General features: G+C 37.0%; 2 protein-coding genes across 2 annotated transcripts; both read left to right on the top strand.

The window, feature by feature from the left end:
* phpt1 (phosphohistidine phosphatase 1) lies at positions 1-2,199 on the top strand. The gene is made up of 3 exons (XM_005813863.3): positions 1-372; positions 1,418-1,545; positions 1,635-2,199. Exons 1-3 carry the CDS (start codon positions 207-209, stop codon positions 1,725-1,727), a joined length of 387 nt encoding a protein of 128 aa, XP_005813920.1. The 5' UTR covers positions 1-206; the 3' UTR covers positions 1,728-2,199.
* A 1,112-nt stretch (positions 2,200-3,311) lies between these two features.
* Positions 3,312-23,761, top strand: mamdc4 (MAM domain containing 4). Its single transcript, XM_023338232.1, has 29 exons — positions 3,312-3,420; positions 5,384-5,476; positions 5,600-5,761; positions 6,870-6,995; positions 7,690-7,923; positions 8,000-8,125; positions 8,206-8,361; positions 8,512-8,615; positions 8,972-9,127; positions 9,539-9,629; positions 12,090-12,206; positions 12,640-12,732; positions 12,823-12,960; positions 13,034-13,179; positions 14,014-14,122; positions 14,194-14,298; positions 15,210-15,344; positions 15,446-15,573; positions 16,741-16,957; positions 17,031-17,168; positions 17,750-17,877; positions 17,947-18,037; positions 19,233-19,382; positions 20,043-20,168; positions 20,247-20,371; positions 21,431-21,530; positions 22,099-22,259; positions 22,356-22,421; positions 22,926-23,761. Exons 1-29 carry the CDS (start codon positions 3,369-3,371, stop codon positions 22,962-22,964), a joined length of 3,612 nt encoding a protein of 1,203 aa, XP_023194000.1. The 5' UTR covers positions 3,312-3,368; the 3' UTR covers positions 22,965-23,761.
* The last annotated feature ends 486 nt before the right edge of the window (positions 23,762-24,247 follow it).

The raw sequence follows: 24,247 nt of genomic DNA, 5'->3' as shown, positions 1-24,247 counted from the left end.
TGACCGTGTTTTTCGTTAGCCGCATCATGGCGGCGCAGGTTTGAGAGCACTTTCCTTTTAATTTTTCTCCTAACGTCCAACTACTATCACAACCGTCCGCTGGGGTTTTCGTCGCACAGTCGCAGGGGCTGGAGTTTGACGATAAAGTCCGCGCTTTCGGTCTGCTGTTGCTTGCTTTGGTGCTCGGTTTGCTAAAGAGCTGGGAGATGTGCTCCCAGACCAAAGCAGCGGCTGTCATGGCTAACATACCGCGGGCAGACATCGACCCTTCTGGGGTTTTTAAATACATCGTGATCCGGGTTTACAGCCGAGAGGAAGGAGACGACTCGGAGATAGATATAGTCCGAGGATACGGCTGGGCTGAGTACCACGGTGAATACTGAAACTGCCATAAAACACTCTGTATGGAGCTAAATTGGGGCCATAAAAAGAAATGATTTCAAACCAAATACACAAAAAATTTTAACTGAAAAATACGTTTGAAACGGCTATAGTTCTTTCTGGGACTTTATAAATGCTCTAACAAATTTTGCCATCAAATATAATATATGCATAAAAACAATTATTCATTCGAAGTAGGCTGTAATTATAAATTTATGTTTTGTTGGAACTCTTCAAATGCCAAATTCATCAAGTATTACCTAGATGTTTCTTATTAGTTTTCAGAAGATGATAACAAAGCGTTACATAAATAAATGACTTAACCTGAGTTTGTTAAGTACAACATTTAGATACTGTAAGAATATTATGCTTCAACATATTTTGGATATTAATGTATTATCTTAAATTTCTCACCAATCAATAAAAATTCAAGAATTTTCTTACTGATTTTTTTCTAACTGTATGGACTATTTTTTTGTCTCTAAGTAAAGGCTTATTTATTTATTTATTTCATTAATTTCCATTTTTAGGAATTGCTGTCTCCATTTTGATATAATGATGTAAATAAGGATATAAATTCATGAATATAAAGAATATTCTGTAAATTTTTTAATTGAACACCTTAAATGACATTTAAGATTTCTCCGTTTTTCCCCTTCCTGATAATTTTATCTTTTTGTTTGTTTTGCTTGTTTTTTGAGGGAGTTCGTATTATCAGAGCCTGGAAATGTAAAAAGTTGACCTCAACACTGAATTAGATTTGATTTTTGTGCAAATTCATTAAAATATTTTTTTTATATTTGAATCTCTTACATAATAATTTAAAGATTTACCAATTGACAAAATATCCTCACATGGTGCAAAACATCAAGTCATGAAATTTTGTAGGAGATTTCAACAGGAGGGAATTCAAAATGACCTTTTCTGTGCTATCCATTATGAAATCTAAAACTAAAAGTGATAATTACCATTTTTATAAGTTCTTATTTCAGTTTGCACATAATATTTGATAAAACACCCCTGCTGTTTGGAGCAGGTGATATCTACGATAGGGTTTCTGCGGAGCTGGAGGACGGAGGCCTGCTGGACTGCGAGTGTATCGGAGGAGGCAGGATAAAACATAATCCAGAAGCCAAGAAGATCCATGTGTACGGATACTCCTTGGTACGGAGAAACAATGTGGCCTGAATTAATGCTTTTTTTAAAATTACTGTTACTGTGACGGGAGGTTAATGTTTGGCTTGTTGTTTCAGGGCTATGGAAGAGCAAACCATGCAGAGACCACAGAGAAACTGAAGGAGAAGTACCCAGACTATGAGGTGACCTGGGATAACGAAGGCTACTGACATAAATAGGATTAAATATTCTGGACTGTCATTCAGTTTCAACCTTTGAAACTTTGATAGATGGACACTTCATCAATTATTCACTGCATCAAGAAGGGACAACTAATGCATAGTTGTCATTGTTAACTTGATACATTAGTGTTAAATCTCATTTACAGTTTTTACAACCTCCTTCAGTTGTGCTAATATTCAAAATACTAGCTACATATTAGCATAATCGGTTTTTAAGTCCAGATTATGTGGAGTAAAAAATGTAAATGTTGATAGTTTTACAGGGTGAACATTATGTTTTCTTTGTGTTATTGAAAAAGAGTTGAACTCCTGTGGTAAAGATAGTAAATAATTACTAAAATACGTAATTTTTTTTTTGTTTAAATTTGATGTAATGGTCCTTTGTTACATTTTGTTTCCTGCATTATTTCATATTTCTGATTATAAAGAAACCTTTCAATTAAATCTACTTTGGATTTTGGTTCTTTTAATGTGAAAATTACTGAAAAAAATCACAACATAATTCTGTACTTTCTATGCATCAAACATTTAAATAAGATGGCCAATAATAAAGATGCACGACAGAAGATATACTGAATATGAGATTTCCAACTTTTCCAGTAAGGATCTCAAATTCGAGGCAGTTTTTCCTGTATTTCAAATTGGGAAATCAGAACAAGCAACTTTGAAATACAGCAATAAAAGCTTCTGAGGTTCTGAAAAGGCAATTTTGAAATCCACTTCATGAACAACTGCTTCTTGTTTTCAAATAATAAAGTCAATACACTTAGCGGTTGACCAAATATTAATATTTTCACATGTTTATGCAACAAAAATTGTGACTTAGTGGAGAAAATCTGTCCTGTTCTTTAACATCTGTTACCTACAGAAGCCAAAAAAGCCCAACAAGAAGTCATACTTACGTTTACAAAAGAAATCATTTCAACTTTCAAAGTCATTATTATGAGATTGCAAAGAGAGAAGCAATAAGCCAAACAAAGATGGCTGTTAATATTTGGAACCGTGGCCAACACGGACTAAATGGTTTCGTTTATTCCTCTGCTGCCATTGCTAAAAGTACAGTCAGAGTACAACTCTAAAACATCACAGAAAATCAGCATTATTGTTGACAATGTCTCCTCTGTTTCCTGATTGGCTTGGTTTAAATTCTACTGGAGAAATCCAAGTCAATGAGAGAAAATCCAGACAGAACACTGAAGGGAGATGAGAATTGAACTGATTTGCGCAGGAGAGGAAAATGTACAAATCGACTCCAGACCTGAACTCAAAGATCTTGTGAAAATACTGCTGAATCAGGTAAGATATTGTCATTATTTACAGTGAAATGTTTTGTTCATGTGCTGAATTGCCAAACAGGAAGGAGGAAGTTATTAAAGAAACAAAAAAAACAATTTCCTTTATGATATATTAAAGTTAGTACATAGTATTTATTACATTTACTTCCAGCACGTACAAGTATCTCTTGAGCAACATACAGATGTTCGCTGTTCCCCGGGGGTGTTTTATGGCTGTCACTTGCATGCTGGGTAATTTTAAAGTCCGCCTTTTATCTCTGGGAAATAAAGGTCGGATCGGCTGGTGAAATTTCCATGGACAGTTTTCAGACTGAGATGTGAAGGGAGGGAAAATATGCTGCGTTTTTGGAGCTCGACGATCCTGTTGCTGTTTTGTTTGCAGCGCGGTAAGAAAAAATTAAAAATTACTTTAAATTAATGACTTAGGTGGTTGAAAATTGGTTAACTTTTATTAAAATTTTAAAAATCAACACTCAGAGATGATATTAGCTTCAAATAATCAAAATTAAAGAGAGTCAGACTCTTGCAAGTTTGTTGAATTCAGAAAGTTTTATGGGTTTATTAAGATGTCATAACTTTATTGCACCAGTTACATCATAAATTATGGGTGACCTATTTGTTGAATACGTCACTGCAAAAACACAACAACTTTCCAAGTATTTTTTGTCAAGTGTCTAGTCCAAATGTATTATTGCACTCAAAATAAGACAAACACTACTTAAAAGTAACTTTTCAGAAAGATTTAAGATTGTTTAAAGTAAACAATTCATTATTATTAACAATTATTTTTGATTAAACATTTTTTAAAAGTCTAATAAATGGCATATGCTGGTCTACAATGAACCAAAGAGCATATATAGTCATATTTAATAGATAAGGATGTTACTGAAAACAGTATTTCAGGAATATAGATGAATTACACACAGACTGATGTTTAAGACCTTTATTTCTGTTAATTATGATGATTTTCCACTTAAAGTAAATGAAAACATGACATTTCATATTAGAAGCATCAGATCAATTAAACATTTTATTATAAAAATGTGAAAAGTATGTTTACTACTCTGGCCTTTGAGCCTGATGCATTCTGGGTCATAGCTACATTTTTAGAAATATCCTGATAAAGAGTTTAGAAGAACTTCATGTAATATATTTAGTGCAAGCGTCAAGCAGAAGGACATAACACTTCTTTGATTATAATTCTTCTTTTAAATAGATTTGATTCACATTAGGATGTTAAACCAAACTGCAACATTTAGAGTGAGATTAGTTTGGAGAATCATGACGAAATTAAGGAATTAGGCTAACAGCTTTCCAGTGTTAAGCTAACAGCTGCTCATAGCTGCTGCTAAGCTAGCTAGTGAAAAAGCATCTTATTTTGTAACTAATTTAATCAGAATTGTTTAGCCTAGGGCATGCTAGGCCGTAAATCTGTGAACAAAACTGTCTTGGTACAGGAAATTTTCTTTATTTTGATTAGATTTAATTCAAATATGGATGCTACCCCTAGGACTAAATGTAACCAGCAGTCAAAATGATGCCAGTTTAATTATGAGTATTTTCCTCTATAAATTTTAGTTGCAGTTCATAGAAAAAACATATTATACTTTATTTAAAGAGAGAGGACTATTACTTTTGTATACTTATGACACAATTAATTTTAGGTGCTATTATACTAAGATACGATTTTTTGCTAACAAAATTATGGGTGAATGCTCATATAGCTTGATTCGCAAACTAACGAAGTTACTAACAAATATGTTTGTTTTTATAATTTGATTCATATATGTGGTTTTCTAAGGAGGGGGAAATTATTGTCTTTTAGAGTCGTTTCATCAGGTATAGAAAATTTTAGCATCTGTTTATACAGTTAGCATAGCAAAAAAAATGTTTATACAAGAAAACTATCAAAGGTTCATAATACTGTGCTTTCTGAATTGCCAATCTACTCACAGGTTAAATCTACTTAGTAAAAGTAGGTTTGATTTATAGTAAATTTTACATACATACTACAAGTTAAAAGTAAGTTTGATTCATTCAAATTGAATAGCCACTGCTTAAATTTTCTAAACGGAACGTAGGTTAGCATCATTAGCTTAGCTTGCGTCAACTTCCACATATTATCTAAATTAATATTGTTTTTAAAAACAAATTCGGCTGGAAAACTATAAAAACTATCATTTTTGTAATAATACCCTTAAAATATGTTTAAGAATAAAAGCATAGATGTTTTAAATTGAAAATGTATATCTCCATCAAAAATAAACTCTTGTAAAGTGAACATGTTTACACTTGATATCTATTCAGCTACAGACTAAACTTCACTGGATATTTCGTCTTTTTGCGCAGTTTGTGCTTCGGGGTCTTCGCGGTGTGAGACTCCTGAAGGGAAATGTGACTTTGTGTGTGATTGTTCCGACTGCAGCGACGAGCAAAACTGTGGTAAGTTGAAGCTACTAGCCGTTAGCCTACTTCCTAACGGCTGGTACAGTCTGGACATTAGTAGTTTTGAATGTGAATTGATATATGACAGTTTTTCTTTTTTGAAAACTAAACTCTCTAAAGGGTACTCTGGAAAATCATTTGAGTGTGACTTTGAGGATGAAGGAGTGTGTGGATGGAGGATTGAATCTGTTGGTGAGGAATACAAATGGCAGCGAGTTCAGAGCGGGGGCGAGCTGCCGGAGAGCGGACCGACTTCCGACTACACCACCGGCACAGCTACAGGTGTAAAATTACATTTTCTTAAATTTTTACATAACACAGAAACAATTGTTGAAGTACAAAAGGCTTTCTGAACACGTTTGGAGCATTTTTGCCAAGAAACTGATTGAAAATACTTTATTTTATGTTTAAATTTGTCTCAAAATATGCGTTATGTTATATTATGTTCGTTGTCTAAAGATCTTAAAACAATCTTTTCTCATTATGCTTATCCCTGATTATTTGTTACTGATGTACTTTTGTGTGCAGTGCCTTGCAAAAGTATGGACACCCCATAAATCTTTCTTACATTACCATTAAAATGTGTGTTTAGTTTTTTTTACCATTCGAAGTGACAGGTAAACACAGAGTAGTGCATCATTATGAAGTAACGTGAAAATTATGCATGGTTTGCAAAAATATATATATATATAAATAAAAAATATTCAGTCATTTAAATCTTTTCATACAGAAGTCAAAAACCGACAACGCAGAAAAAAACAAAATAAAAAAACTAATAAACAATATAATTCCTGGCAATGGTAGAATTATAGGTATAAACCAAAAAAAGTGTCAGTAAAAGCTTATTATATCTTCACTTTTTTATACATACAATCAAAGCTGCAGACAGCCTGTAGATAAACTCATAAATAAGAAACAATCATAATAAAACCTTGTTTTTATTTATTTAGCAAATAATTTTTGTAAATTTAAAAAATGAAAAACAAAGTTTTAGCTTCACAGAGTTATTCCATACAGAAGCACCTCTAACTGAACGGCAAATATTTTGAACATTTGTTTTGACCTTAATTTTTAATTCGTAAAAATCTGAATGGTGTGGCATGTATTTTTTTATGGAGCACCCTTTTATTCAAAACTTTACTCGTCTGCGTTTCAAAACATGATGAAAAATACAATGAAATTTCTGGTTGTAACATGACAAAATGTTCAAGCGGTGCAATACTTTTGAAAGGCACTGTAAATAAAATATGTTGCTGTTAAATATCATTAACAGGTGATGATAAAGCCATAGATATCAGCTGGTAGCATGAAGCATCATTAGAACAGATTAGTCAGGAAACTTTAATCTTTATAGCTTAAATGAAAACATGTACTGTCTCCTGCCATCCAGGCTGGTTCATGTCAGTGAGTGCAGTGGGGGCAGAGTCTCTTCAGAGTTCAGTTCTAATCTCTCCGGAGATAAAGGGCTCTTCGCCGACGTGCCGCCTGCGACTCAGATACTCCCTGTGGGACTCAGGTAACCGTAGACTGCTCAGCGTTGGCCGGGCTGGTAAACAACGATTGAAACACCCTAAACATTCACTGGTAGAGAAAAAAAAAACATGTGAAAAGCTTGAAAATCAGTTATTTTATAAACTGCAGGAACATTTAGTTAAAATGTAGGATTTGGAGAAATGTGAGCCTGAAAGAGGAAGAATATAAATGTTTCCATAGACTGGAGCCACAATTCAGATCAACTAAGTTATCCATCCATCCATTAGTTCACTCATCCATTCATCAGTCCATCCATCCATTAGTTCATCCATCTATCTATCCATCCATCCATCCATTAGTTCATCCATCCATTAGCTCATCCATCCATCCATTGAGTTTTTGAGTTCTAATCTTATAGATCTATAGTAGTAGATGTTGTAATTCTTCATATTTAAGTTTGGTGTAGAACTGCAGATGTTATCTTTGCTCTGATACGAATAAAACTGAGCTTAATGGAAAAAGTTCTGACATCAGAAAAGCACCTAAAGCATGGTGGAGACATGTGATGCTGTGGGCTTGTTTCTCTTCTTAAGGTCTATACAAACATTAAAAGTTAGCTCTCTGAGAGGGATGATGATACATGTCTTTATCAGGGTTGGTGTTACTAGGTGTAGAATTACCAGATTCATCTTTTTGACAACGTTGACATTCGTTGTGTTGGCATGTTTTAACCACAGGACTCACGGGTTTAGGTCCAACTCCTCTGTGGGCTTCAATCCTCCACCAGGACTCTCAGAAGGCCGTCGTGTGGCGCCCCGAGACCTCCAGCGCCCGCAGCTGGAGGGAAGCCACCGTCTTCCTGGGCCGCATTTCCTCCCCTTTCCGGATCCATCTCCACTCGGCGCGCTCGGCGGGACAAAACGGAGACGTAGCCATAGACCAGCTGGAGTTCCTGGACTGCGCTCTGCCCTGTGAGTTGACTAATCAGAACAGAAAACTTTCACATGAGCAGATCATGGATTTGTTTCTACGTGTTTAACCCAACAGCGCTCCCTGCTGGGACCAGCTGCCCAGAGGGGATGGTGCAGTGTGGTGGTGGAGGCTGCGTGGAGCAGCGGCAGGTCTGCGACGGTACGGACGACTGCGGTGATGGCAGCGACGAGGCGCCCTGCGGTAAGAGATGACAACACGTCATCAGAAAACTGCAGAACAGCCGAAACACTGAGAGAGATTTGTTTTATTTTATCCTCCAGATGATTACCACCACTGTGACTTTGAGGAGGATCTGTGTGACTGGGACCTGAGATCGCTTTCCAAACTCAAATGGATCAGAACAAATCAGGAGAACATCTCCAGAACCGATCCTTGGACAGGTCCAGGCAGAGATCACTCCAACAATACAGCATCAGGTGCTTCTTTTTTTATTACACTGTTAAAGCTAAACTGGTCAGATTCTCCTGAAGTTTAAATCTTTAACCAGTTCTGAACTGGTCCAGAATAATTACAGCCTACAGAACCTTTTGGTCCCGTACTAAAACCTTTGATTGTTTTTACGGCAGGGTATTTCCTGTACGTCACGGTCCCTGATGGCGGTCTCACCATGGACTGGGCGGCTTTTCAGAGCCCACGTCTTCAACCAACCAACAGCTCACATCCATGTAAGGTCAGTTTGAACAGGCTGGATTACAGCTTTAGTCATTATTTACCATTATTTAAATTAACATTTAATTACTAAATACAAAGGAGTTTCTGCCAGTTCCTCCAGATGTTCTAGGTCTGGTGGTGAAGTAAAGGATGGATGGATGGATGGATGGATGGATGGATGGATGGATGGGTGGGTGGATGGATGGATGGATGGATGGATGGATGGATGGATGGATGGTTTTCAGTGTTTTAAGGAATAAATTCTAGATATTTCCGTCTCTTATCTGTAAATTCTAAAAATAAAAGGTGGATCCTCTGAGCCTCTTTCTGGGCTCAGTTTGTTTACATGTTTTTGGTTCCGTTGTTTTTCCATAGATGGTCATGTACACTCATCAGTTCGGGCCGCGGTCCGGCGGGCTGACGGTGCTGGTGGCGGACCAGCTCATCTACCCTGTCTGGGAAAGGGGCGGAGCTTTAGGAGACCTCTGGGTGAAGGCGGAGGTGGAGATAGTGTCCAACTACACCTTCCAGGTAAGACATGAAGCACCACCTACCATAAATAACGATACAGTAGATTATCATTAATATAGACGGAAATAATGTTCAATAACAATGAAAGACATTATGATGATACAAAATGGCCGCCGCTGACTTTTACCATCAGTTTAAGGACTGATGGTGAAAAATGGCCGTCTGGGCCAACCCTGCCACCACAGCACACCCATGCAATCACTTTTTAATGTTATTTTTATTTGAATGTCGACTTTTTGTAAAAATCATTTTCACTTTGACATCAAAGGTATTTTTTTCTTAAAAACATGTTTGTTAAAAAACACATTTTGCTTTACCCAATAGGAAGGGTAAAGCAAAAGAGGGGTGAAAACATTTGATTACATGTTGAAAATATAACTTGTTATTTTTTGTTCTGTTAAATCTCTACAGATTCTCATCATGGCAGCCATCAGAGACCTGGACTATGGAGGAATCGCAGTCGACAGCATCGTGTTGTCCCCTGAATGCCGCTGGTCATCTGGTATGATTATCTCTAATATATGCAAATTTGTAAGCAATATAAATCAATCAAACAAATAAATCAATAAAAATAACCTTAAATTTTCTATTAAATGATCTTTAGCATTAGCTTTTACAAATTATTTATGCCTTTACTGGTTTAGCGTTAGCTTCCGCAAATTTTTCAATGTGTTTCACAATTTAGCGATGCCTCCTGCTACAAGCATTAGCATTAGCATTAGCATAGCTAAGATTTTTATTTTGCGTATTAGTGATTTGTGAGCCTAACGTTTTGTGTAGCTCTGCCCATGACTGGCCTTATAATTTGTATAACAGCCATTTTAAAAAATGTCCATCAGAAAAAGAAGACATGATCAATAAAATATGTCTGATGATTTATAAGGCTTTAAATATAGGCTATGATTTGACACCAAACATTCATCTAATTGGCAATTTGATTGCAAACACTAACCGTGTTGGCCATTTTGAAAAATCAAAAAAATTATTAGAAAATATGACTTTTATGTGTTCGATTATGAATGATTTGACAGAAGAAGTGTTCGTCTGTGATAAATATTGGAAAGTTTATTGCAAAAATACAATTTTCTTGAAGACCATGGTGGCCATCTTGGATTTTTCTCTGGCTAATGTTTTTTTTGTGAAGAAGCAAATCCTCAGATCCTGTGCCGAGTTACAACCCCTGGCAAAAAGTATGGAATCACCAGTCTTGGATGAGCACTCATTCAGACATTTCATGCTGTAAAACAAACTCAGATCAAAAACATGATACAATATTAAGGTCGTTCCAAAGTGCAACTTGTTGGCTTTCAGGAACACTCAAAGAAATGAAGAGAAACTATTGTGGGAGTCAGTGAATGATACTTTTATTGACCAAGCACAGGGAAATAAATATGGAATCACTCAATTCTGAGGAAAAAAGTGTGGAATCACTCAAATTGGAGGTAGAAAAAAAAGGACACACCCAGTCTATTTCCTTTCCCTAAATGGACACCTGCCCCAGATTAGATGTGCCCGTTAGTGTGCAGTTCAAAACACCTGCAGTCATGACACCTTGGAGGGCTGCTGGACGAAGTGGAGTGGTGAGAACCATGGCTCCAACAAGAGAAATGTCCCTTGAAACAAAAGAGAGGATTGTGAAACTTCTTGAGGAAGGTAACCCTTCACGCATGGTTGCTAAAGATGTGGGCTGTTCACAGTCAGCTGTATCCAAGATATGGACCAAATACAAACAGCATGGAATGGTTGTTAAAGCCAAGCGTACTGGTAGACCAAGAAAGACATCAAAGCGTCAAGACAAACAACTTAAGACCATTTGTCTTGAAAACCGAAAAAGTACAACTAAACAGATGAAGCATAAATGGGAGGAAGTTGGAGTCAATGTATGTGACCGAACCGTAAGAAATCGCCTAAAGGAGATGGGATTTCAATACAGGAAAGCTAAACGAAAACCAGCATTGACACCTAAACATAAAAGAACGAGACTCCAATGGGCTAAGGAGAGGCAATCATGGACTGTGGATGACTGGATGAAAGTTGTCTTCAGTGATGAGTCAAGAATCTGCATTGGACAAGGTGATGATGCTGGAACTTTTGTTTGGTGCCGTTCCAGTGAGATTTATGAAGAGGCCTGCCTGAAGAAAACAACCAAATTTCCACAGTCCTTGATGATATGGGGCTGCATGTCAGGCAAAGGCACTGGGGAGATGACTGTGGTTAATTCTTCTATCAATGCACAAGTTTACATTGACATTTTGGACAGTTTTCTCATCCCTTCAATTGAACAGATGTTTGGTGATGATGAAATAATTTTCCAAGATGACAATGCATCGTGCCATCGGGCAAAAACAGTGAAGGCATTCCTTGAAGAAAGACACATTCAGTCGATGTCATGGCCTGCAAATAGTCCAGATCTCAACCCAATTGAAAACCTGTGGTGGAGATTGAAAAAAATGGTCCACAAGAAGGGTCCAACCAGCAAAGCTGATCTGGCAACTGCTATCAAAGAGAGTTGGCACCAAATTGATGCAGAATACTGTTTGTCACTCATCAAGTCCATGCCTCACAGACTGAAAGCTGTTATAAAAGCCAAAGGTGGTGCAACTAAATACTAGTGATGTATTTTGAATGGTCTTTTGTTTATGCGTTTTTCATGATTCCATACTTTTTTCCTCAGAATTGAGTGATTCCATATTTATTTCCCTGTGTTTGGTCAATTAAAGTATCATTCACTGACTTCCACAATGTTTTCTCTTCATTTCTTTGAGTGTTCCTGAAGGCCAACAAGTTGCACTTTGGAACGACCTTAATATTGTATCATGTTTTTGATCTGAGTTTGTTTTACAGCATGAAATGTCTGAATGAGTGCTCATCCAAGACTGGTGATTCCATACTTTTTGCCAGGGGTTGTAGGTTCTTGTGAAAATGTTTGCTAAAATGTTTAATTATCTGCTGCACAAAATAGATAATACCACCCTGGAAAAATTCCCCAAACCTCCAAAGAATCCTTGCATTGATGATCCAGAGAAGATGTGTGATTTTCAGGCTGACTGCGATGCTGCAGAGGACGAAGCCAAATGCGGTGAGTTTGTTTATTCTAAATTGAGGGACCTGTATGATGGTGTAGTAAGGCCATTATGCTATAAATGGAAACAAATTTGTAAATTTATACAAAAAAATCAGAAATGTTGAGATAAATTTGAGAAATGTTCTAGAAAAAAATGTTTTAATTTTTGAGTTTGAAAAGTCAAAAATTTGCAAGAAAAAAATCAGACATTTTGACATCAATCTCAGAAATTTTCTAGAAAAACGTGGAAATGTCAAAAGTCAAAAACTTTTTCTATTGAAACTCAGAAATTTCCACGTTTTTTCTAGAATATTTCTGAGTTTTTTGGCAGAAATTTCCTCCTTTTTTTCATCTACAATGTTCTTATTGCACCATTGCAGATCTGATAAAGAAGTCTTTGTTTAGCCATGTAGACAAAGTTTCACCTCTTCTTGGATCGTTGCTGCAGGGGATTTCTCCTATCCTGAAGGCAGCTCAGGCTGGACTGACACCAGTATTGGGAGTCAAGGTTGGCTGCTGGACAAAAGTTCAACAACTGGAGGTAGAAACTGGGCCATTTCAAGTAACTGATGCATACTGTGTCTCTAATGATGTGTGGCATTAATTTATAATTTATTTTCTTGATTCAAAGCAGAGTTCCTATATGTAGCTGAGGCTGCAGGTCAGCAGCTAACCGAAGCCCAGATTCGGACTCCCCTCCTGGGCCCCACCGGTCCGGTATGTAACCTGAGCTTCGACTTTGCGCTCACTGGGAGTTTGGATCACATCGGTAATTTCCCATCCCATGTGTGAAATTCGCAGCGTTTTCTCTTCCCAGAAGTGAAAGTCTGTCTGTGGTACAGGTGAGCTTTCTGTCAGAGTGATCGACAGCTTGTTGGGAGTGAGGCCCAACCTGTGGGAGTTCAGTGGGAAAACAGGAGCAGGGGACGAGGAGGAGACCTGGCAACACGTTGACGTTCCTATAGGAGTCAGGAAACATCGCTTCCAGGTCAGGTTTCAGACCTATTACACAAAATTCACATTCTTATTCTTCCATTTGGGTTTCAGTTGCTTCTAAAAAAACTCAGGCGCTTAAAAAAAACCCAACCAGCTGTTTTTTTGGCAATTATTTAATGTTTTTTTGGTGTCTGGAAAAGGAGCTGTTTCAGAAACCTCCTGATAAGTCACATTTTACAGGAACTACGACGTTACCAAGCAACCCCAGCTGAGCCTATATCAAATTTAACTTTGAAAAAAAAGTTATTATTTATTTTAGCAATGTTGGACAGACCTACTTTTTGTCTAACTCTTTAGCGTTTTAGCTAAGTCAATTTTTCCAGATAAACTCTAACGCTCTAATTAATTTGGTTGTTTTGTAAACCTTCCATTCAATAATGTTCAACATATGGGTTGAAGTTTTGGTTACTGACTTTTAAAAATTCTTAGCTGTTTATAGTCATGCTCTTATTTTGAAGGAGGTGAAATCGGCAGTTTTGTTTCCTCTGATCATGATCAGATTTTACAAAGTAAATTTATTGCTGTGTAAATGGCAAGAAAACCCAATAACAAACGAATGAGGTATACAGAAGAATACACCACTTACGTGAATGTACTGTGTTGTGACACCTGTTGTCGAGACATGGTTGAATTTAGCGCTTTAGCTTTAGCTCTTTAGCATTAGCTCCTATGTTGACATAGCGCTTTAATGCTGGTAGAACTAATGTCAACAAAAACCTAGTATTTTGGCAGGAATCTGTACAATTAATAAATATAATGTAGACGTATCGTAACTCTCTGTCTGTCCGTCAGTATCAAAACAGCTATTCCTCTCTTTTTTAACCAGCTGGCATTTGAAGCTCGCGCTGTGGATGTTCAGCCTTTTGCTTGGATCAAAGTGAGGAATGTCCAGTTCATCAGCTGCCACGCCAACTACATTCCGTCTTCACCGACAGGTAGCTTTCAGAATGATTTCTAAATAAAAAATAACGAATGTTTGAAGTAATTTAACTTCTCTGGATGACAGGGGCGTCATGTATCTTTGAGGACGGACTGTGCGCTTGGTATCAGGACAACAGTGACAACTTTGACTGGTCTGTGGTTACTGGGATGGATCACAGCATCGGAGTAGGTGAGATCATAGATTATACAGGAACAAGTTGGTTTTTTTTACCCAACTTCATTTTTACCTCCTTTATCACTTGTAGAAAACCTCAGCATGTGAAGGAATTGAATAGTTTTATACAGAAATATTTCTTCAGGTTATAAAATGTTTCACCATTTCTATTGATGGTAACAGAAAAACCTTTATCTATAGTGAATGAATCTTTCTTTGGAGGACGAATAAAACAGAAATAAAATAAGAAAATAAAGTTAAATAAAGTGTTTCTAAGTTGTTTAAAAACTAAATATTAAAGACTGAATTTAGTTTATTGCTTACAATGGAGGATTATTAAGAAAAGATTTTTAAAAAATTGCGAGTTAAAAATTATACATATACGAGAATAAAGTCACATTATTACAAGATTAAGGTTGTATGAGAATAAAATCATAATAAAATGAAAACAAAGTCATAATATTTAAAAAAATAAAGTGATAATACTTGTAATAGTCGTAATACAATGATTTATTTCTGTGTTATTTTCACTTCATTCTCGTAATATTATGACTTTATTCTCATAATTTTATTTATTTTTAAAAAATTTTAGCTTGGCTGTAATATTCTGTTGTAATTGCTGAACATCTAAACATAAAAAACATAATTTTTATACCTTTAATTGGAAAAAATCATCAACTTAGAAGCACTATCAACTTAGAAATAAAAAATATATATTTTTATTTGTTAATAAATATATATACTTTTTATTTTTAAAAATAAATAAAAACTGTAAAACTAAACATTTTGTATTAAAAATAATTGGACAATAGAAATGTGCTTAATAAATAATGTGCGAGTTTCACTTTTTGATTGAATTATTATAATATATCAATAATCTTTCTGTACTCTGGGATGGAAATCCTGATCTTGTTGCTGTTGATCAGGCACGAGCCTCGTTGTGGACATGTGGAGTCCTTCGCTGCGTGGAGCGTTTGGGCGCTTGCTTTCATTCCCACAGCAGCCCACTGCCACAGAGAGCTGCCTGACCTTCTACTACAAACTCTACGGGCCGAACGCAGGTGAGCTAACCCAGAGCTAACTGCTCCAAGATGTTCTGATCACCTGATATGAGCATCTCTTCAGGGATTAATGATGACTCTAACTCCCTGGTCCCATCCAGGTGCTCTGAACGTGAAGCTGACCGACGGCCTCGGATATGAGATTTTACTGTGGACCCGCAGCGGCGCTCACGGCAACGAGTGGCACGAAGCGCACTGCCCAGTACCGCAGCAAAACACAAACTTTCAGGTGTCAAACCATTCAATCAGATACAAAGTTTTTTTTGTTCTGCTTGAAAGTCTAAAATGATCAGATGTAACCTGAGGAAATGCAAAAAGCAGTTTTCAGATTTTAGTTGTTGAGTGAAAAGTATAATGCAAAATTCACATTTTGTACATTTTTGTACTTTCATTTGAGTCTCTACTGCTTCTAAAAACGGCACCAAAACTTTAAAAAGGAACTAAAACAAAACACCAACGCATCTTTTGGCAATAAGTCAATGTTTTTTAGTATATGAAACCTCCGGAATGTCACAAACCAGCAGCCACTGCCCGGTTACCTAGCAACGCCAGAGAAGCTCTGCTCATCGCCTAGCAACCCCAGACCATCACCTAGCAACCAAAGCTGAGTTCCAGCAAAGTATAATGAACATGTTATGTATCACATGTAGACAACACAAAGAATCATTTTTAGATGAAAACTAAATGCCTCCCAGTGTTACCTTTAAAACATAATCCAACTACTGATTAGGTTGGGCAATATGGACTGAAAATTTTATCTCAACATTTATTTATTACTAATCTTTTAGGTAACTGCAGCACACAAATATTGTTCTTGAAAAACATTCTCATTTGAAACAGGCCTCTTCAAAATGCCACTAAACTGCACACAATAACTGCATTTAATCATATTTTCAAATTATTGATATTGATTGATGCTCTCAGGGAACACAGTGATAAACTAACATTTCCGATCAGACTGTAAATTTTGTTTTTTAGTTTTCATCAATAAGTGAAATTTATCATAACAATAAATCAAAATTCTTATAAGAAATGTTTCACGATAAATGATAACCGATACGATAAATGTCCACACATACTACTGATTACTGATTAATACTTTAAAAAGTAACTGATTGCTTTATTTCAAAATTAAATAAGTGAGATTACAAGTAACTTTATAACTATAGTTACATCCAGCAGCTACAAAGTTTCTCCTTATAGTTCAAGTTCAACTTAAAAACTGTTTCCTCATAAATCAATAATTCCTTAATACTGATGAAAAAGTACTGGCTCCACTGGCAGATTATTTCACTTGTAACATGAGAAAAATGTCTTATTATAAGTTAAATAATCTGCTCCATCTGCATAGATACAACAGAGTGAAGCTTTAAAAATCTTTGTCATCACCCAACAGTTGATGTTCGAAGCAGTTCGGTCCGGTTTCGACGGCCAGGTTGCCATCGACGATGTGGCGTTTCTGGTCGGCCCGTGTACCATACCCAGAAAATGCTCCTTTGAAGGCCAGAAGTGTGGTTACAGCAGTTACGGCGCCATAAACTGGCTCCACAGAAACGGACACACCACTACCGCGAACGGACCCAAAACAGACCACACTCTGGGGACCGAGCTAGGTCAGCAAAACCCGATCAGAGAACAGAAAACAGGAAAACAGAAGATTTATCCCATCCTGCTGTCTCTGTCCAGGTTACTACATGATGGTCAACACAGACGCAGACGTTCTACCAACAGGTAGCGCCGCTGTCCTCATCTCCCCCGTCCAACAAGGAACCACCAAACCCGAATGTGTCAGTTTCTGGTATCATATGACAGAAGGGAACCCAGGTGAGTGTTATACCTACAACACTGCAAGGCTGCAAGACCTTCATGCTGTTATAATCTATTTCTTAGACTTTATGATCTATTGTGGTTTTCTTTATTTTATATTTGCTGTTTGTAATGATTGTATTTACTGCCAAAATATGTTCAGTTAAGTTGTTTTTAACCTTGTTTTTTGTAACTTTTGTTTGTTCTTAACTAGAAAAATCACTCATTGTCCAGAAACAACAGTTATAAAGTTAGTTCTGGCTCATTTACAAAAATGTTAATGTGTATTTAATAAATTTCAAACTTCAAAAATGTCAATGTTCTTCTGGAGTCACAAACTGTTCACACAGAAATCTCATTGTGGTTGCATTTAATTAGTAGTGTGAACGACCATTCAAAAAAAAAATAAATAAATAATTTCCACCTGCTGTGTGAACATAGCCTAAAAAAGCTGCTTTCTGTCAAAACACTTCACTATTTCCCTCTTTTTCCTTTATTTTAATTTGTATTTGTACCTTATTAATTTGCCTGTAGAACTAAAATTATCTTATAAATCTTTTTCTGCTTCTATAAATCACTTGGTGGTGTGTACCTTCCAGCCTTCTTTACGGTGTACGTCAAACCCCAGAAGGGAGAGAGAGTCCCGATCTTCTCTGAGAACCTGAATGAGGGAGACGACTGGCGTCGCGTCAACGGCAACGTCTCCGTTGGACTTGTGTCGTGGCAGGTACAGAGCGACGTTAGAGAGCATTTCTTCCCCAGTCAGGTTGGTGTTTCACTTGGTTTTGCTCCGCAGTTGGAGTTCGAGGTCGTCGGATCAGGAAGTCGAGGTTCCCACGTTGCTGTTGATGACATCACAGTCTCGGCTCATCCATGTGAAGATCAAGGTTTGTTTGGATCTGAGTCAGGAGCTGAGTGAAGATGACACTGCTCACCTTCTTCAAATCTAACAGCATTGGTCTCAAACATTTGTGCTACGTTTGTGCTTCAAAGATTTTAATTTGTGCCGCTATCATCTTAGAAATATTCATGAAAAAAGTTTCTAGAGGTCAACCTGCCCCCACTCAGGTTTACAACATCTAGCAAATTTGGTGCCAAGCAGCTTTGCTTGTGCAGCAAAAAGTTTTGTTTATGCTGCAAACATTTTAAAGATATTAGTAAATGTTTCCAGAGGTCATGAAAGGTCAACCAGCCCCCACCTTCTTCAAATCAGGCAAAATTGGTATCTATCAAATTGACTAGGTTTGTGCTGGTTTGTGTAGCAAAAAATGTTTTGTTTGTGCTGATTTAATGAAAGTTTAAAGGCCAAACCGTCAACCCCCAAATCAAATCATTACTCAAATCAAACGAAACTGCCGTCAAATGTTTGTGCTACGTTTGTGCAGTAAAAATGTTCATTTGTGCCGCTATCATTTTAACGATATTAATAAAAAAGTTATCATCAGAGGTCAACAGCAATAACTTGAAAGCAAAAGCAGCACAAACATTTTTTGCTGCACAAATGTAGCTGAGTTGCTTGACACCAAATATGTTTGACTTTGTAAATGTGAGCAGCACAAATATATATATTTTACTGCACAAATGCAGCACAAACATTTGACACCATTTTTGTTTGATTTGGGTAATGTAGCACTGGTTGACTTTTTGACCTTTAAACTTTCATTAATATTTTTAAACCAAAAGCAGTGCAAACAAAAATTGTTGCTGCACAAATGTAGCTGAATTGATTGACACCAAATTTGTTGATTAGAAGAAGGAGGGTGGGATGGTTGACCTTTAATTCCCCTGATTTTTAAAATGATAGCAGCACAAACGAAAATCTTTACTGCACAAACATTTGACACCAATTTAGTTAGATTTGACTCAGGTCATATCAAGAGAATGGAGAAAATAACAAGCAGAAATGTTTCTCTGAGTCTGGATTAATACGATAACATAAAAAAAATATTATGCAGAGACATTGTGGAAAAAAAGAGCATCTTATGTGACACATGGAACCATCAGCTGCATCAGTAATGTCAGATTTCCTTAAAGGAAAAGCTTGAACTTCATGCATATTGAGGTTCAGACTTTCTACTTCAGGGTCCAAGTGCAGTTTGGAGAACGGGATGTGCAGCTGGATCAACATTCAGGACAGAGAACGGGAGAAGCTGGACTGGGAGCTGACCAGTCCGGAGAAGGAAAAGCATTATCCAGTCCCACCTCTCGACCACACACTGGGAACAGAGAAAGGTCAGAGAGGAAGACAACAACACTGGAGCTGCTTTGATCGGTTTTCAAAGAGGTTCTCTTCTGGTTCTAATCCAAAATCAGGGTTTGAACTGGTGCCTGAAATACTTGAATTTTACTTTGTTTTTCAAGGTTCAAAAAGTGCCTGATTTCTATAAGAAGTCCTTGAAAAGTGCTTGATATTGAAACTGTTTTATTATAATGTTGGTTAAATTTGGAAAGTGTTATCTACAGATATTTACACACAGAATAAAAAGACACATACACATTTTTTCTCTCTGTCTGAAACTAAATCAAACAAAATATTTATTGTTTTGGGCCAGCGAGAAATACCAAAATTTCCTATATTTGCTGGATGACATAAAACTCAGTGAGAACATTTTTAGAGATTCTTTTAAAACTTTCTCTGACCAGTCATGTGTAGGTCGTCTTTGAGAGACATCTCAAAACATAAAACTTAGTTATATTTTAGTTTACTAGAATACTACCAGGAAAGTAATAAATGATCATATAATAGTGAATTGAAAATGGAGATACGAACAAAACCAATTAACTAAAAAACTGCTAAATGTTGTGCTGGAAAACCTTGAAAAGTGCTTGAATTTTACTGTTGGAAAAGTGTATAAGCCCTGCAGATGACTAACTTCTTCGTTTTACCTCCAGGTCACTTCCTGTTCTTCCCAAGCAGCAACCGGACAGCAGCCAATGAAAAGGCCTGGCTGGTGAGCCCTCAACTGCCGCCGATTAAGCCCAACTGTCTGAGGTTCTGGGCCTACAAGCCCCAGTCATGTAAGAACGGTTGTTTTAATAAAATGGACGCCAGAGTCTGGATCGTCGGATGCGTCATGTTTGGTTAAATGTTCCCAGCGGACTGCCAGCTGAGGGTATGGAGCCTGTCTGGAGGTATCATCTACCAGCAGCTGATCGTGAACGAACTCAGTGGACCTTGGAGGCATTTTGAACTGAACATCACGTCTCGTGAGGGATACCAGGTCAGACTTTCCAGAAAACTATAGAAACTTGGTACGTGACGTCACGCTCGCTGACGATGACGACGACTACTTAAGATTAACGGTTTAGGTGTCGACACAACGCGCTAAATCTCAAATGTACGCGTGATATTTAAAAGTAAAAAGGAGTAGCAGTACTTTGCTACTAATTGTCAACACTACGAACACTAGATAACAATATGAGTGGAAAGTTTTAATTTAAAAAAAGCGAGAGAGAGAAAGAGAGGGAACTAGGTCAGTTAACTATGCTAGCACCACTAGCCTAGCTTGACAACTTCAACATGTAAATGTGCTGCGGAAATCGGTTTGTTTCAATTCAGTTAAAAAATAAAGGCAGCTCCTGTGTTCAGGCTACCACTTATTAATAATCACAAAATAAACATCAGTTCTGAAAACAATACTGTAACGGACTCAATGGTTTTCACAACGACGTGTAAGGGCCATTGTAGATAGAAAAAACATTCCACCAAAAAACTCAGAAATATTAAGATTAATGTACAATTTAGAAATGTGAAACTTTACTTATTTTCCAGAACTTTCTTTAGATTAATCTCAAAATTTGAGTTTTTTCCCCTTTTTCTGTTTAGTTTCCTTAATATGTCGTTGTAGTTCTTTGTGTGGGACATGTTTGCGTGTTCTTGGTGTTACTGAATACTGATACATTAGTAGAGCTGGTGTTAGTCAGTTGCTATGGCAACAGGTTTGTGTGTAGCATAGCTGATACACAGAGTGATTAAAAAAGAATATGAGTGGTTTTGAGTTATTATTAAACAGTTTTCTGCGTTATTCTCCCTTTCACGAGGCTCACCGCACTAGATTAATAATCTCCAGGTTTCATTCATTTAATCAACAGAGTTGTTCTGCTGCAGCAGCACGGCGATTAATGACAAGTAAAAAAAATAGTCTTTTTGCCCTCCCGTGTTGTGAGCATGTGCAAAATTGTTGTACGGAAATAATAACATCCACCATGTCTGTAAGTCATTGGGATTAAAGCATGTCAAAGCTGACATCTCTGCTGCATTTTGTTCTTATTTTTAACAGATTGTGTTTGAAGGCATCAAAGGCACATCAGGTTTTGTAGCTCTGGATGACATCGAGTACACCGTTGGGTTTGACTGCGCCACTAGAGACACAAAACCAAGTAAGACTGGAAATTAGGGGAGGAAATTTATCATCACTTCAAAAACTTTCTGATTAGTCCATGTTGGACAGGGACTGCACCGTGACCTAGCAACCCCAGTAGAGTTCCTTCATCACCTAGCAACCATACGGAACTCCAGTACGTTTTATCGCTGTACAAATGCTGCTGGGAAAGACAAGTGTTTTGTTGTTGACTTACCATCCAGAAACCACTTGCTGCATTCTCGTTGGTTGTGCAGGAGGCGCCACTTCTCCTTTTCAAAGATGTATGTTTCTAATATAGCAGATCTGTTTATGTCCATTTTAGGTGAGAGTGTAAACGTTGAGTTGTGGGGCGTGGCCAGCAGCTTATTTGGATTTAAAGAGACAAGACGCCCTAAAACAGCTCTAATAAGAAGAACTGATCAGACTGAAATCTGATTATCTAAGAATGATTTTGTGCTAAAATTGTAATGAACAGGTTTTGTTTAGCCCACAGACATATCCTAACCTGTTTAAGAGACACCAACATGTTTGTTGTAGTTTTTTTCAGCCTTTCTAGGAGTAAATGATTTCCGTCTCTCTTTCAGCCTCGAAGCCGGACAACGCCGGAGGAATCGCTGCCTCTGTGATCGTGGTGGTGCTGCTGATCGGCACCCTGGTCGCTCTGCTCGTCTTCTACCTGCGAACCGAACCAGACGCCAACTCTCCATCGCTCGCTATCGGCATTAGTAACGAAGGATATGTTCCAGTGAGTTAAAAGATCCCAATAAAATCCAATCATTTGACCTTTTCTCACCCTTTTCTCTCCTGAAACCTGTTTGATTTTTATTAAATTGTATCTCAGGAGGATCCTGTGACTGTTCCTCCAAGACAAAACCATCCAATGGCTGCAGGATTCAACAACGTCTCTGTGAGTTTTATTCAACTCAGTTTCTATTGTTGAAACCAAATGATGACAGAAGCTTCACCACTAGGGGGCAGCAACTATTAATTTAAAAATCAGGCTTGTCCACAGGTGTTTGCAACAGATGGAAACATTTTATTAATCAGTCCAACATTATTACAAACAAATTGAAATATATTTTTAATAGAAAATATCTGGTGCAATAGAAATATTTGTCTTTAATAACCACATTTTCAGCATTCTATATCATTTGATTTTCTAGATGTGAAAGTAAGAAGCTCACATCCTCTCTTCGCTGGCAGGAGAATATATTTGGTGTTTGAACTTTTAAAACCAGCAGCTAAAATCAGATATTAGCTGTTTGTGGTTGGTTCTGGTCCCTAACTACTACAATCTACTGTATTTGAACCGTTTTGTGTGTGTAAAATTACTGATTCATGAAAAAATATCAAGAATATTTGAAGATTTTTGCAGATTACTGCAGTTTAATTGATGATCTTTGTCCTGCAGATTTCTGTGGAGGTCAGGAAGAGGGAGGAGGAGGAGTGACACGGGGAGCTTTGCTGCCGCCTAATGGTGGCTTTGGGAAATGCAGGTGATATAACAGCAGGAGAACTGCTTGTGTCACCCTAAATGATCACACCTACATGTAAACAAACACACATTTACACAGAAAACACAAAGCCAGAGCGCTGATTAATGCAGATCTGAGGGGATCCGGACCTCCAGCATGGGGAAGTCGGAGCAACATCGTGGCTCTCAGTACCGCTAAGCTGCATGAAACGGGACTGAATAATAAATCACTGCTGCGTTAGCGGGCGCTGAAGTGGGAACCTTGCAGTTCTGAGCAGATTTTAGTTTTAGATTAGATTTTGATCCTTTATTTTTCCATTTCTCTACCAAATGCTGACTGGTTTTAGTTTATTGGACCCGTTTTCTTCACCTCCCTTCTGATAAATGACCACAGCTCTGCAAAAACACAAAATCTGACCAAGTACATTTCTAGTGCAAATATCATAGTACACTTGAAATAAGACAAAATTAACTTACAAATAACTTTTCAGTAAAATATGTGTCACATAACTTGTGTTTCCATCAACCACAAAAACATAAAAACAAAATAATTAATCATTTAACTGAAGCTGGTAGAAAATAATCCAGATGTCAAAGAGCTGTTAGGAGATAATGTCAGTTTTCAGGTAGTTTTTTATAATTGTCTTCCCAAATTCTTCAGCTTTATTAATATTTGTGTTCAAATGAAGAATGGAGAAGAAATGAAAAACCTTTATGTTGACATGGTCGCCTGTTTCAAACTGATCATAAATAAAGCTAATTTTAAAGCTCTTGTCTTTTGATTGTTTTCATTTTGATTTCATTTCTTCTATTTCCTTTACACTTGCACCATTTTGCTTTTTTAAATTAAAACCAGGTCTCTCCATATGACTTATCACTGAATTATGTATTTTGAAAAATCTGCTGAGTGTAAACTCATTTGTTTCCCATATATTGTGATGTTTCACATTTTTATCCCAGAAAAGTATAAAAACAAGATTTTATGCATCTAAAACTGTTTTCAGCTCAAAATTTGAAAAGTCAAATCTTCATTTTGACATCAAATATCAACTTCAGCATCACAAGCTAGTTGCCATGTTCAGATAAATATTCCTAAAAGCAACAGACAACATTTTCAGTTTGCAACTGAAAGGTTTCTCCTTTATTAAAGCAATTTAATATCTGACCACAATGTAAATCTGTGTATCAATAATTTATTAAGTTTCTTACATTAACAGAACAACGTTGAGTAAAATTAAGTTTTAAATCAAATCAATTGT

Source organism: Xiphophorus maculatus, chromosome 8 (genome assembly GCF_002775205.1).
Source record: "Xiphophorus maculatus strain JP 163 A chromosome 8, X_maculatus-5.0-male, whole genome shotgun sequence".
NCBI lineage: Eukaryota > Metazoa > Chordata > Actinopteri > Cyprinodontiformes > Poeciliidae > Xiphophorus > Xiphophorus maculatus.
Note: the sequence above shows the minus strand (reverse complement) of the source record. Positions and strands in the feature narration are given on the sequence as shown.